The sequence below is a fragment of the Alosa sapidissima genome, chromosome 9 (assembly GCF_018492685.1).
Source record: "Alosa sapidissima isolate fAloSap1 chromosome 9, fAloSap1.pri, whole genome shotgun sequence".
Taxonomy (NCBI): domain Eukaryota; kingdom Metazoa; phylum Chordata; class Actinopteri; order Clupeiformes; family Clupeidae; genus Alosa; species Alosa sapidissima.
Genome location: NC_055965.1, coordinates 33,449,462 through 33,461,785, shown reverse-complemented (window position 1 = coordinate 33,461,785; position 12,324 = coordinate 33,449,462). Strand labels below are relative to the sequence as shown.

The 12,324-nt window shown below is 45.1% G+C and overlaps 4 protein-coding genes across 3 annotated transcripts in view; all 4 read right to left on the bottom strand.

Annotated features, from left to right (window-relative positions):
• Positions 1-12,324, bottom strand: part of LOC121718854 (zinc finger protein 665-like) — a 1,212,449-nt gene that overhangs the window by 463,137 nt on the left and 736,988 nt on the right.
• LOC121718796 (NACHT, LRR and PYD domains-containing protein 3-like) overlaps positions 1-12,324 on the bottom strand; it is an 800,724-nt gene that overhangs the window by 103,833 nt on the left and 684,567 nt on the right. The window lies entirely within an intron of this gene.
• Positions 1-12,324, bottom strand: part of LOC121718792 (protein NLRC5-like) — a 787,595-nt gene that overhangs the window by 189,301 nt on the left and 585,970 nt on the right. The window lies entirely within an intron of this gene.
• The window catches only part of pkn1a (protein kinase N1a), a 34,249-nt gene continuing 33,660 nt past the window's right edge, over positions 11,736-12,324 (bottom strand). Inside the window, exon 23 of the mRNA XM_042104138.1 lies at positions 11,736-12,152. Within this exon, the coding sequence (XP_041960072.1) occupies positions 11,949-12,152 (204 nt within the window). The 3' untranslated portion in view covers positions 11,736-11,948. The remainder of the gene's footprint in view (positions 12,153-12,324) is intronic.

Genomic DNA, 12,324 nt, shown 5'->3' with positions numbered 1-12,324 from the left:
TTTGATCTGAGGTGCATGCGTCACTGATTCGACCTAAAGCGGCAACCGAGTTATGCTAAAAATGTCCAGATAAAATGTCCAGATTGTGCGTTTCATGAGTTTTCGATTGTCATATATTTCATTTCCATTCATCACAGAGTTTCCAAAATCACATATAAGGTATGTTTTAAGAGTGTCTAGTTTCATAATAAAAAAAAAAGCTTAAAACGTAATATTACGTTTTTGGCACTCAATGCATGGGAAGGACAAACGTAATATTACGTTTTTGGCACTCAAAAAGTTAAAAACCATGTATATTCGCCCCAGTCTTAAAAGGGGGAAAACCATGTTTATTCGACCTAGTCTTAAAGGACCAGTATGTAGGAAATAATGGAAAATAAACTGTAACCATTCCAAAAATGATCACCACCTCTAACCCGTAAAACCCCGTAAAATCCATGAAAATAAATGAGTTACGGGGCGGAATCTATTAGAATTTTCGTTTATGTTTTGAACGATTAATTCTAGAATAGCGTATTAATAATGGGCTAGCGCGTCCTCCTATTTGGGTTGCCAAATTAGCAAAGGCCAACTGTCAACAGCTGTCAGTTGTAGTCATGAACGCCTACGAGAGGCAGGCAAATTTCCAAAATTAAAACAAGAAACAAATTAAGTGGACATCAGAGGAGCTTCCTGAGATGGTGACGTCTTCGTCAAACGAAGAATATCAAGTCTGACGCAGAGCTGGCCATATTTCTCCACAACAGGTAGCCTAGGCTAAACTTCATCTGCATCGCTAACTTCAGCTAAATATGTTACGTTGATTAGAGAGGTATTTTTTGTTTTCACTGTTTCCGTAATGTGTAGCTGGGTCATGGTTGGAGAAACGTTAAAGCAGCGGCAGGTCAACTAACGTTAGCTAAGTCTTCATTAAATCTGGCAACCCAGAAGAGGCTCGCACCTGGAAGTCTTGAGAATGTTCACCAGTGTTTTGATTTTGGCCTACAGAACGTTCTGTAACAATCCTACAAATCGCACCTTTAAAAGGGGAAAACTATGTATATTCGCCCCAGTCTTAAAGGGGAAAACCATGTTTATTCGCCCCAGTCTTAAAGGGGAAAACCATGTTTATTCGCCCCAGTCTTAAAGGGAATGACACATTCCCACATACCTTGCTGGTTCTGGAGATTACCTATCACACCAGGGACAGACCATGCCACACAGAACCAGTTCTTAAATGAAGGAGACACAACCTGATTGGTCAGAACAGATCCTTAATCGATGAGAAACAAGACCTGATTGGTCAGAATAGGTTCACAACACAGCGTGACACAACCTGACCTGATTGGTCAGAATGGGCTCTTAATGGATGGGAAACACGACCTGATTGGCCAGAATGGGCTCTTAATGGATGGGAACCACGACCTGATTGGTCAGAATGGGCTCAGTACATGAGTCTGTAGGAGGCTTTCTGATTGGTCAGAATAGGTTCAAAACACAGGTTGACACAACCTGACCTGATTGGTCAGAATGGGCTCTTCATGGATGGGAAACACGACCTGATTGGTCAGAATGGGCTCATGGAGCTGCTGGGCACCAGGAGAGTCTGTACAGGCCTTTCTGAAACTAGTTCCTTCGCCCTCTCCCTTTGCACTTGCACTCCGTTGGTGGAGGGTCCGCCATATTAAAGGGAACACCAAATAAGTGTTCAGTGGTAGTGTGCAGCAAGTGAATACCGCAACAGGGCGGTGGGCGGTGGGGGGTCTAGTTTAGGAAAGGCCCGACTCTGGGAGCGTCTGGGTCTTAAAGGGGCGGTGGGTCTAGTTTAGGAAAGGCCCGACTCTGGGAGCGTCTGGGTCTTAAAGGGGCGGTGGGGGGCGGGGGGTCTAGTTTAGGAAAGGCCCGACTCTGGGAGCGTCTGGGTCTTAAAGGGGCGGTGGGGGGCGGGGGGTCTAGTTTAGGAAAGGCCCGACTCTGGGAGCGTCTGGGTCTTAAAGGGGCGGTGGGGGGCGGGGGGTCTAGTTTAGGAAAGGCCCGACTCTGGGAGCGTCTGGGTCTTAAAGGGGCGGTGGGGGGCGGGGGGTCTAGTTTAGGAAAGGCCCGACTCTGGGAGCGTCTGGGTCTTAAAGGGGCGGTGGGGGGCGGGGGGTCTAGTTTAGGAAAGGCCCGACTCTGGGAGCGTCTGGGTCTTAAAGGGGCGGTGGGGGGCGGGGGGTCTAGTTTAGGAAAGGCCCGACTCTGGGAGCGTCTGGGTCTTAAAGGGGAGGAACAGCAGCTTTAATAAAGGGGAGGGGAAAACAGTCAGTCTGTCAGTCTGCAGAAAATCCTTCCAGATGATCTGTTGGAGAGAGAGAGAGACAGAGAGAGAGAGAGAGAGAGAGAGAGAAAGATAGATAGAGAGGGAGGGAGAGACACAGAGAGAGGGAGCGAGAGAGAGAGAGAGAGAGAGAGAGAGAGAGAGAGAGAGAGAGAGAGATGAAGGTACCTGTAGGGAATAAAGTGTTTGTTTGTTTAGAGGGGGGAGATGGTTAGTGAGGAACCTGGCAACCACTTCCTGATGCACCATCCAGCCAGCAACGTGCAGAGAGAGAGAGAGAGAGAGAGAGAGAGAGAGAGAGAGAGAGAGAGAGAGAGAGAGAGAGAGAGAGAGAGAGAGAGAGAGAGAGAGAGAGAGGTTGCACAGACAACACGACTGAAAGAAGAGCAGGCTGTTCTGCACCCCTACAATGCTATGGGGAGTGCCGTCATGTACGTTTGATTCTCTCTGTGTGTGTGTTGAGTATATGTGTGTGGATGTGCGTCGAGTGTGTGTGTGTGGGATGTGTGTTGAGTGTGTATGTGTTGAGTATGTATGAGTGTGTGTGTGTATGTGTGTGTGTGTGTGGATGTGTGTTGAGAGTGTATGTGTTGAGTATGTATGAGTGTGTGTGTGTGTATGTGTGTTGAGTATGTATGAGTGTGTGTGTGTGTGTGTGCGGTGTGAGGTATCTGGTGTGAAAGGTGTGAGAGTATCTGCCAATGACGTGCAGTAAGCCACATGCACAGTGTCTCCACACCAACAGCAGACAGCAGACCAGGTTAATGTCTCATCGCATACTGAACACACACACACACACACACACACACCTGCCACTGCCCTCTCACTCACAGGGGGGGGGGGGGTTGGGATGAAGACATGAACAGAGAAAAGAGGGAAGAGGAAAGAAAAAGATGGATAAGAGAAGAATAGACAGTAAAAGAGGGAGACAATGAAAGATGAAGAAAGGGATGGGTGAGAGAAGAATATATGGTAAAGGAGAAGTGCAGCCCTGATAGAGGAGGTGAAGCAGAGGTTAGAGTGCAGCCCTGACAGAGGAGGTGAAGCAGAGGTTAGAGTGCAGCCCTGACAGAGGAGGTGAAGCAGAGGTTAGCGTGCAGCCCTGACAGAGGAGGTGAAGCAGAGGAGGTGAAGCAGAGGTTAAGAGCGCAGAGTCACTCCTGACGGATATTATAGGTCCCGTTTCAGCCATTTTCCACAATTTTAAATTTAAGCAATAAGCCCCGACAGGCCCAGTGGAACCTACGGACTCGAGTGGCTTATTGCTTTTCTAAAGCTGTTTAAGGAATAAGCCCTGAGAGGCCGTAGGTTCCACCGAGTTTACAACAGCTAAGGCGCATTGTTGACGCGCGCATATATTTCTGATTATTTCTGAATGGCTGCCAAGCAACGTCAAGACGCACCTGCTCTAGCATGTGTATGAAGTTGCGGTAGCGCAGTACTGTATAACGAAACAGGGTCAAGGTGTATGTTTGTGTTGAATTTTACAACCGCATCGAATACGATTTAGCATAATCATAATCAAGGACCGGAACTATCCATTTTAGCAAGTTCCTTATAAAACATCTGTTTTATACTTTGGTTGCTACAGTAGACGACCCTCCTGGCTGCAAATTGCATTTGCTGCCACTAAGTTGCGTCTAGATATCTAGGCTACTCCTGCTCTACACAGACACAAACCTGTCACATGGTGGCTGTGCTTTGTCATTTTGGTAACATGCCGCGAGCTTGCGGGATAAAACGCTATCGCACTTTCCTTCTGCAGCTGAGGGCGGAGATTTGGTCCAGGTAGGCCGAATCGAGGCGGTTTTATTCAACGTGCCGCAAGATTCGACGTTCTGAACGGCTCACTGAACTACAGCCCATAAACAAACGACGGAGTTTTGCCTTTTTGGTGTTTTTGCATTGATAGCCATCTCAGACACACGTGAGTAAGCACTGAAAACGTGGAATTTGCACAATATGGGACTTTAACAAGAGAATGAAAGAAAGACAATGAAGACAGACAAAGAGATAGAGAGCAAGCGAATGACAATGAAGAAAGGAGGAATAACAGAGAGAAAGAAAGTTAGATCGAGAGGGAAAGAATGATAGAAACCCTGAAAAAAGAAAGAAAGAAAGAAAGAAAGAAAGAAAGAGACAGGCAGAGGTGGATGAGTGAAAGATACCTGCACGCTGAGAGGTGGAGGGAGGGAAAGAGGGGGATAGAGAGGCAGAGGTGGATGAGTGAATGATACCTGCACGCTGAGAGGGGGCTGGAGCAGGACTGAGCTGGATCACGATAACTACAGCGGGAGAGAGAACACACACACACGCATTACTACCCAACACACACACACACATTACTACCCAACACACACACACACACACACGCACATTACTACCCAACACACACACACACACACACACACACATTACTACCCAACACACACACACACACACACACACAACTACCCAACACACACACACACACACACGCACATTACTACCCAACACACACACACACACACATTACTACCCAACACACACACACACACACACACACACACACACACACACACACACACGCACATTACTACCCAACACACACACACACACATTACTACCCAACCACACGCACGCACATTACTAACCAACACACACACACGCACATTACTATCCAACACACACACACACCGCACATTACTACCCAACACACACACACACACACGCACATTACTACCCAACACACACACACGCACATTACTACCCAACACACACACACGCATATTATTACCCAACGTGCACACACACACACACGCACATTACTACCCCACACACACATTACTACCCAACACACACAAGCACATTGCTACCCCACACACACAAGCACATTACTACCCAACACACACAAGCACATTACGACCCAACACACACACAGTACTACTGGATTACGATAGCTACAGACAGGAGACAGGAGAGCGCGCACACACACACACAGTAGCATACTACTGGATCACGACAACTACAGACAGGAGAGCACGCACACGCACACACACACACACACACACACAGTAAAACTGGATCACGACAACTACAGACAGGAGAGCACACACACGAGTGAAATATAAGGCTGCTTCTCTTGGTTGCCTTGGTTACTTCTTAAAACGCCAGTTCATTCCGACAACAACCTCCTGTCAAACTATGCACATCACTCACTCGCACTCACTCCCTCACTCCCTCTCTCTCTCTCTCTCTCTCTCTCTCTCTCTCTCTCTCTCTCACTCACTCACTATTTATTTGACATATATTCATTTAGCTTTAGCAGATGCTTCTGTCCAAAGTGACTTACATATGTCAATTATACTACAGATTTCATTCATAAAAGAAAGAAAGAGACAGACAGTCAAAGAAGTAGCCAAGACGACTCACTCCATCACACATACAGCTGTCATTTTGTTCCAAACAAGAATATCAAGGATGACAGGACAGCAATGTACATTAAAACACACACACACACACACACACACACACACAGTAAGGAGATCTTCAATCTCTTCGATCTCAGTGGAGAGATCTTCTGTATGAATCGAAATGGTGTGAATTAGTGTCAAACACAACAGAGGAGTATACACAATACTACACGAGGTAAATTAGTATAAGGTTGTTTCAACTAGTACCTCCATGCGGTCTATAAATAGCCTACAATAAATGGACACAAATCGTTGTAGAGGCTTGCCAAACTGCGGTTTCAGGAGAAGCGTTATTTCAGCCCAGCGTTTCGCCCAGAGCCCGGGGTAGAAGTGTCGCCGTCTCCTTGGACGTCTCGCTGTCGGTTTCTCCGCTCGTGGATTCACGCGAACATCAGGGTGCTAAAATCCGCCTTTGACAGTGATTAACTGGCGGAAGACCCAACAAGGCGCTGCGAATGGATCCAGCTCTCAGTTTGACGCTGGCTTGCTGATTACCAAGCGTCATGCCAAAAATTGCTAGCTGAGATAGGTAGCTAGCGGACTGCTAACGTTATGTCTGCTTCAAACCAGGTTCAAATGTGTTAAATTCGGACAGAGGCGGTGTATTTAGTTAAATATTTGGAACTGCAATAATATCCCACGATTGTCACCAAGTTCATAATCCACATTTTACCAGGAGATTATATGTATGCTTCTACGATAACGCTAGCCAACTAACCAATAAGCTAAACTGTTCGCTAGCCATCTTACCTAAACAGGCTACTAAAGTTAGCCCCGTAGCTACCATCTTGACAGGCATAACATTGGCTTGAATAATGTTATTGCTGATACGAAAACATTGTCTGGTTGTCAGTAATAGTGGTAATGGTCAAAATCAACCAATGCCACTCGACAGTGGCGGGGGGATAACCTTAGAAAACATCCAGCACAAACTATCATATATGACAGTTAACGAACGGGGCCTGCTAACGTCAGCCCACTTTTAACTAACGTTAATGTTAGTGGGACAAAAACCTTGTTCAGGACGTGGTTATACGTTGCCTAACCTCTGAATACAATGTAACTAACTTTATCACTGTAGCTAGGATTCTAACTGCACCTGTGTGTCGAAAAGGAATTTAGATTGAGCTGTCATGTTGAATGTTTACGACTGCTGAACATTCGTGGGTCGTGTTTGTTTATACGCGTAGCCTCCGTAGCCTTCTGGCTAGCTATCTCAATTACATTGCCCCCTCTCCTCTCCTCTCCACCCTCCCCTCTCCTTTCCCCGTTTCTTCGCGGTCCCCGTTCCCGCAACCTTTCCCCTTTCAGAGCGACACTTACTTGGCCTTGGACGCGATCGTTGTGGACTCATGTCGATATTAAGGTCAATTCTTCGCCTAGCTTCTTTATTTTCCTGCTTCAATTTCTCCTCGATTCGGGAGAGTCTCTGTTCCAGCGACGACATCTTGAAAAATTGCGCACCATCGAGAGCGCCTATCTTATTCTAGCCTGCGTCTAGGTGCGGTGCGGAACCCTGGGATACTGGAGGACCTACAAATCTCAGTGCCGCATTTGTGATGTGGCAGTCCCGTTTGCCCCGCTGCGAATCTTCAGCTATCCAAGTAGTTTATTAAAAGCAAACCTGCTTTTGATCCCAATCCTGCAAAGCCCAAAAAAAAAAAAAACAGTAACATGCTATCCGGGATGGACATAGGATTTACATACGGGGGCTTCTCATGTCGGGAAATGAATGGAACTAGCCTAGGCCTAATGCAGATGTGTGGTTATATATACTTATCAGCCAGCCTAAAACATACGTTTACTAGAGACAGAGAGAGAAATAATCAATCAATAGCCGGATTGCTCATAGCCAAAAAATATTTAGTTTCTGTATTTCTTTGTCTCCTGCAAGGAATCAGATAAAATATGATATAGCTTAGGCCTATATTTGTATGTAGGCCTACTAAATAATAATATATATTTTTCAAAACATTCAAATTACACATAAAATTGAATCAAAATTGGGGTATGAATAAATATGGGCTTAATATGATGTGTCTCCAAAAATGTTCTGCCTATATAAAAAGTCACATCATTCAGGTAAAAAAAATAAAGTTTACAGGCTACACTGATAAACTGACACCACCACCCATCCACACCCACTAATTAAGACCCTCCTAATGAAAGTAAAAATAAGCGTGTCTGTGTGTGCGTAAATCGTTACATATTTGCTTCTGCCAAAGTCCTTTTATGCAAGTTCCTTCACAACTGCCATGCGTTACAAACTAACAACCCCGATTTTTTCAGTGCCGTCTCTTAGAAAGTCTGCCAGCGTCGGACACAACAAACCCAGCTCTGCAAACCTGTACCACAGTGCCACCCACAGTGCAGAGGCCACATGTCGGCCATCGGAGGGACGTTCCTGGGTTGAGGAAGAGGAATACTCCTCCGTGCACATTTGAGCGAGTCGAGGACACAGATACAGGATTATATTAGCCCAGTTTATACTGGGGTCCAAACCTGACGCACATTTGAGCGAGTCGAGGACACAGATACAGGATTATATTAGCCCGGTTTATACTGGGGTCCAAACCTGATGCTTGAACTCCCAGCAGGAGCTCTCGCCCTGGTGCTCATAGCCTAGGCCAGTGGTTCTCAACCTTTTTTCAGTGGTGTGCCCCCTGTTAAATATTTTTACAGCCAAGTACCCCCTGATGGTAATTTTGATACCATAGATTTAATAGAGACCCAGTCAGACCAATAGTATGAAAAATCAGGAACATGAGTTTATTTACAATGATGCGCATCAAGGGAGAGACAGCATGACTTCACTTTCTCTCACCCCTAACCAGCGTAAAGCATTTTTTGTTGAGAAAAAAAGCAATGTCCATCGTGTTTTCACAAGAATTACCGCTATGCTTCAACCACGACTCCTTTGTTTGAGTTTTGACAGTGACAGGTGATGGCGGGTGGCATGTGACAGGTTGGGTCGAACCATCTTGGTAAGGGGGGGACTCTGCGTTTTTAGGATAATGGAATTGAATAGCCTACCGAAATATAAAATTAATTTTATCAACTTATATTTTCCTGAAATATTTAGTAAATAATATTTAGTAAAGAAGTGCCATCTAGTGGATTTTCTTTTTTATAATACACACCATTCATTATATTAAATGACAATTAAATGACTCTGCTTGGTCAATTAAAATTGTGATTGTGAAATGAGGTGCTTTGGATAGAGATATTATATATGACCTGTTCGAACGGAAAAAGATAGATATTATTATATATGACCTGTTGGAGCAGAAATGACAAATAATTTGCTTGAGGTGCAGTGGACTAAATAAAACATGTGAGTTGTGTGTGTGATGCAGAGCCATGAACACACATTACTATTCAACACACACAGACACCTGTTGAAACAGAGGACAAATGCATGCAGTTTTGTTTCTTGTAAAAGTTTATCATTCCACTGAAGCCCAAGAATCAGTCCAATGATAATCCCACCACTGGTCTTCACACAGTCTCGTTGTTTCAAACGGAGCCCTTAGTTACCATGGAGACAATTACATACACTCTCACATAATGTGTTGTTTAAAAAAAACAAAAAAAAAAACACTAAAATCAGAAGACTAAATCACACACTTCATTTATGCATACGGAAGGAACCAATGACAACAGTACTACTGAAATCAGAACAGAGACTTGTTAACTTGTTACCTGAAGGGTAGGGGGTGTTGCTAAGTGACAAGCCTGTCTGAGTTAACTCAGAGTAAGCAGTAAACCTCCTAATATAAGAGCCATATGGTAAAAACATAAACCATGATACTCTTCTATTAGCAGATTTACTGCTGAAACTCAGAGGAAATTAGCTTATTTGGCTTATCTACAGAAAGATATGCATCCTCTTAATCGAACTCTGGGGTAGACAACAAATAAGCTAATTAAATTTCCCAAAACATTAGCGTGTTCCTTTAACTTAGCTGGGTTTGTCATTTGTTATTGACAAATAACAACCCCCCCCCCCCCCCCCATGTAGCTCAGACGAGGACACAGTTACACTGGCTGCAGAAAAGGGAGCGGGCAGGGCCCATCCGCTATCTGTCTTTCACAGGTTGGTATTGCTATGGTAACACAGGGAACAAGGAGTCCCCTGAACCCCTTTACCACATTTCAGGAAATTCAAAAATAAAAACAGAAGAGGAAAGAAAATAACAATAAAAATAGACAAACCAGAACAACAACAACAGCAACAAAACGTCAGTCACGGAGTGAGGAGTTACATAATTAGCCCTTAAGCCGGTGTGACGTGAATGTTGGAAATTGAACGTTCTAAAGAATATCCGGGTATCTTCATGGAATTGAACATGGAATTTTAGAACCTTACATTGTTGCGGAACAGAATGTTCAAAACTCCCCTGCTTAAGGGTCAAGGCATGACTCTCTAGATTACCCACCAGCTCTTAATTAGTCACAGTGTACATAAGAGTGTGTGTGTGTGTGTGTGTGTGTGTGTGTGTGTGTGTGTGTGTGTGTGTGTGTGTAGGGAGGTGAGGTTCTCTTCTCAAGTGTGAACAAAGTCTGCAAAGTCCTTAGTGACTGATCGTCATCCTTCAGAGTTAAAATGAACCAATGAGGAATTCTGTGTAAATGGTGGACCTTCCCGCCTTGGCACGGCACCTGAACACATCCAGCTGGTGTCTGGGTCCTTCTGCTGAATTCGTTCTAGCAGTACGAGTGAACACATCCAGCTGGTGTCTGGGTTCTTCTGCTGAATTCGTTCTAGCAGTACGAGTGAACACATCCAGCTGGTGTCTGGGTTCTTCTGCTGAATTCGTTCTAGCAGTACGAGTGAAAGGCATGCAGGATGGAACCTGCTGGAAAGCCAGACATCAAGAGTTGCAGCTCTGTTGCCTGACGAATATGAAGTGGACCTTGATGAAATTACTTTTTTTTTCCTTCGAATAAACTACCATTATACACAACTATTTTAAGGCAATCCAGGTCTGACAAAAAAAAAAAACAAAAAAAAAACACGTCAAATCTTTCAATAAAAAACATCACAGCTTTGTAGTAGAAACCTGAAATTGTCACTCTAAACATAGCAAAAAATAGTGTCTGCAGAAAGGAGAAATTGAGATTGAAATCTAGAACCTCAAAAATGATGACCAGTCCCTCCAAAACCAGTTCCAAATATGGTCTAGGTATCCAGCTTCTGCACTGAGCTAGAAACATATTAAATGCAGGTTTCTAAGAATTAGAGTTAGATCTGGTCTCGATCTAATGCGGACCTAGTGGATCTCCATAATGTCACAACAAAATCCATTTCAGAACACGATTCTGTTTGAGCTGGCAGTGGCAGCCATCTTTGTTTTGGGAAAAGGGTGCCTTTCACATGTTAGAATGTGTGCGTGCGTGATCTAGTGCAGACCCAGAGGCTCTTTCAGAGGAGACCCCCTGTTGCCGGGGGTGATTGTTGTCGTGGAGAGAGAGAATGTGTGTTCTGAAGGTGGGGGGGGATGTGGGGCAGCTCATTGTTCCCATGATTTTGCAGGCTCATCTGAGCGCATCGTTTTTAAAACACACACGTGATTAAAAAATCACACCCCACAGTGGTCCAGTCTGGAAAAAAAAAAGGCAGACTTTTCTCTGTTAGCTTTTATCTGAGGCAGATTCATTCATTTCTTCACCCACTCATTCATTCACTCACTCATTGATTTCATTCTGTGCCCTACTCCTCTCATTCATTCATTTCATCCTGTGCCCCCTCCTCTCATTCACCCACTCATTCATTCGTTCATTCATTCATTCATTCATTCATTCGTTCGTTCATTCATTCATTCATTCATTCGTTCGTTCATTCATTCATTCATTCATTCGTTCATTCATTCATTCATTCATTCATTCATTCATTCGTTCATTCATTCATTCATTCATTCATTCGTTCATTCATTCATTCATTCATTCATTCATTCGTTCATTCATTCATTCATTCATTCGTTCATTCATTCATTCATTCGTTCATTCGTTCGTTCGTTCATTCGTTCATTCGTTCATTCGTTCGTTTCATCCTCCTCATCTTCATGGTTTAGTGTGTAGTCACAGTGGAGAAAATGACCACCAGTCCGTCTCCCCTCCATCAGCTGACCACAGCGTGACTGCAGCTGGGGCCGTGGTCACTGGCGTCCGCAGGTGGCCGTGGTCACTGGCGTCCCACCTCAGCAGAGGTCGGAGACGTAGTCGAAGTCCTTGAAGCTGTCCTGGTCCTTGCGGGAGAGGGGGCGGGGCTCGCGGGGCGGCGTCAGGGCAGGCGCCTCGGAGGTGAACTCCTCGTCAAAGTTGCTGACGTCCTCCTTACCCACGATGCACGGCAGGAAGGGGGGAGGGACCTTCCGCAACAGCAACGCCTCCCAGTCGATGTTCTACAGCAGAGAGGAGAGAGGAAAAGGGCAGAGAGAGAGAGAGAGAGAGAGAGAGAGAGAGGGATGGGAGGAGGAGAGAGAGAGAGAGAGAGAGCGGGATGGGAGGAGGAGAGAGAGAGGGATGGGGAGGAGGAGAGAGAGAGAGAGAGAGATGGATGGGAGGAGGAGAGAG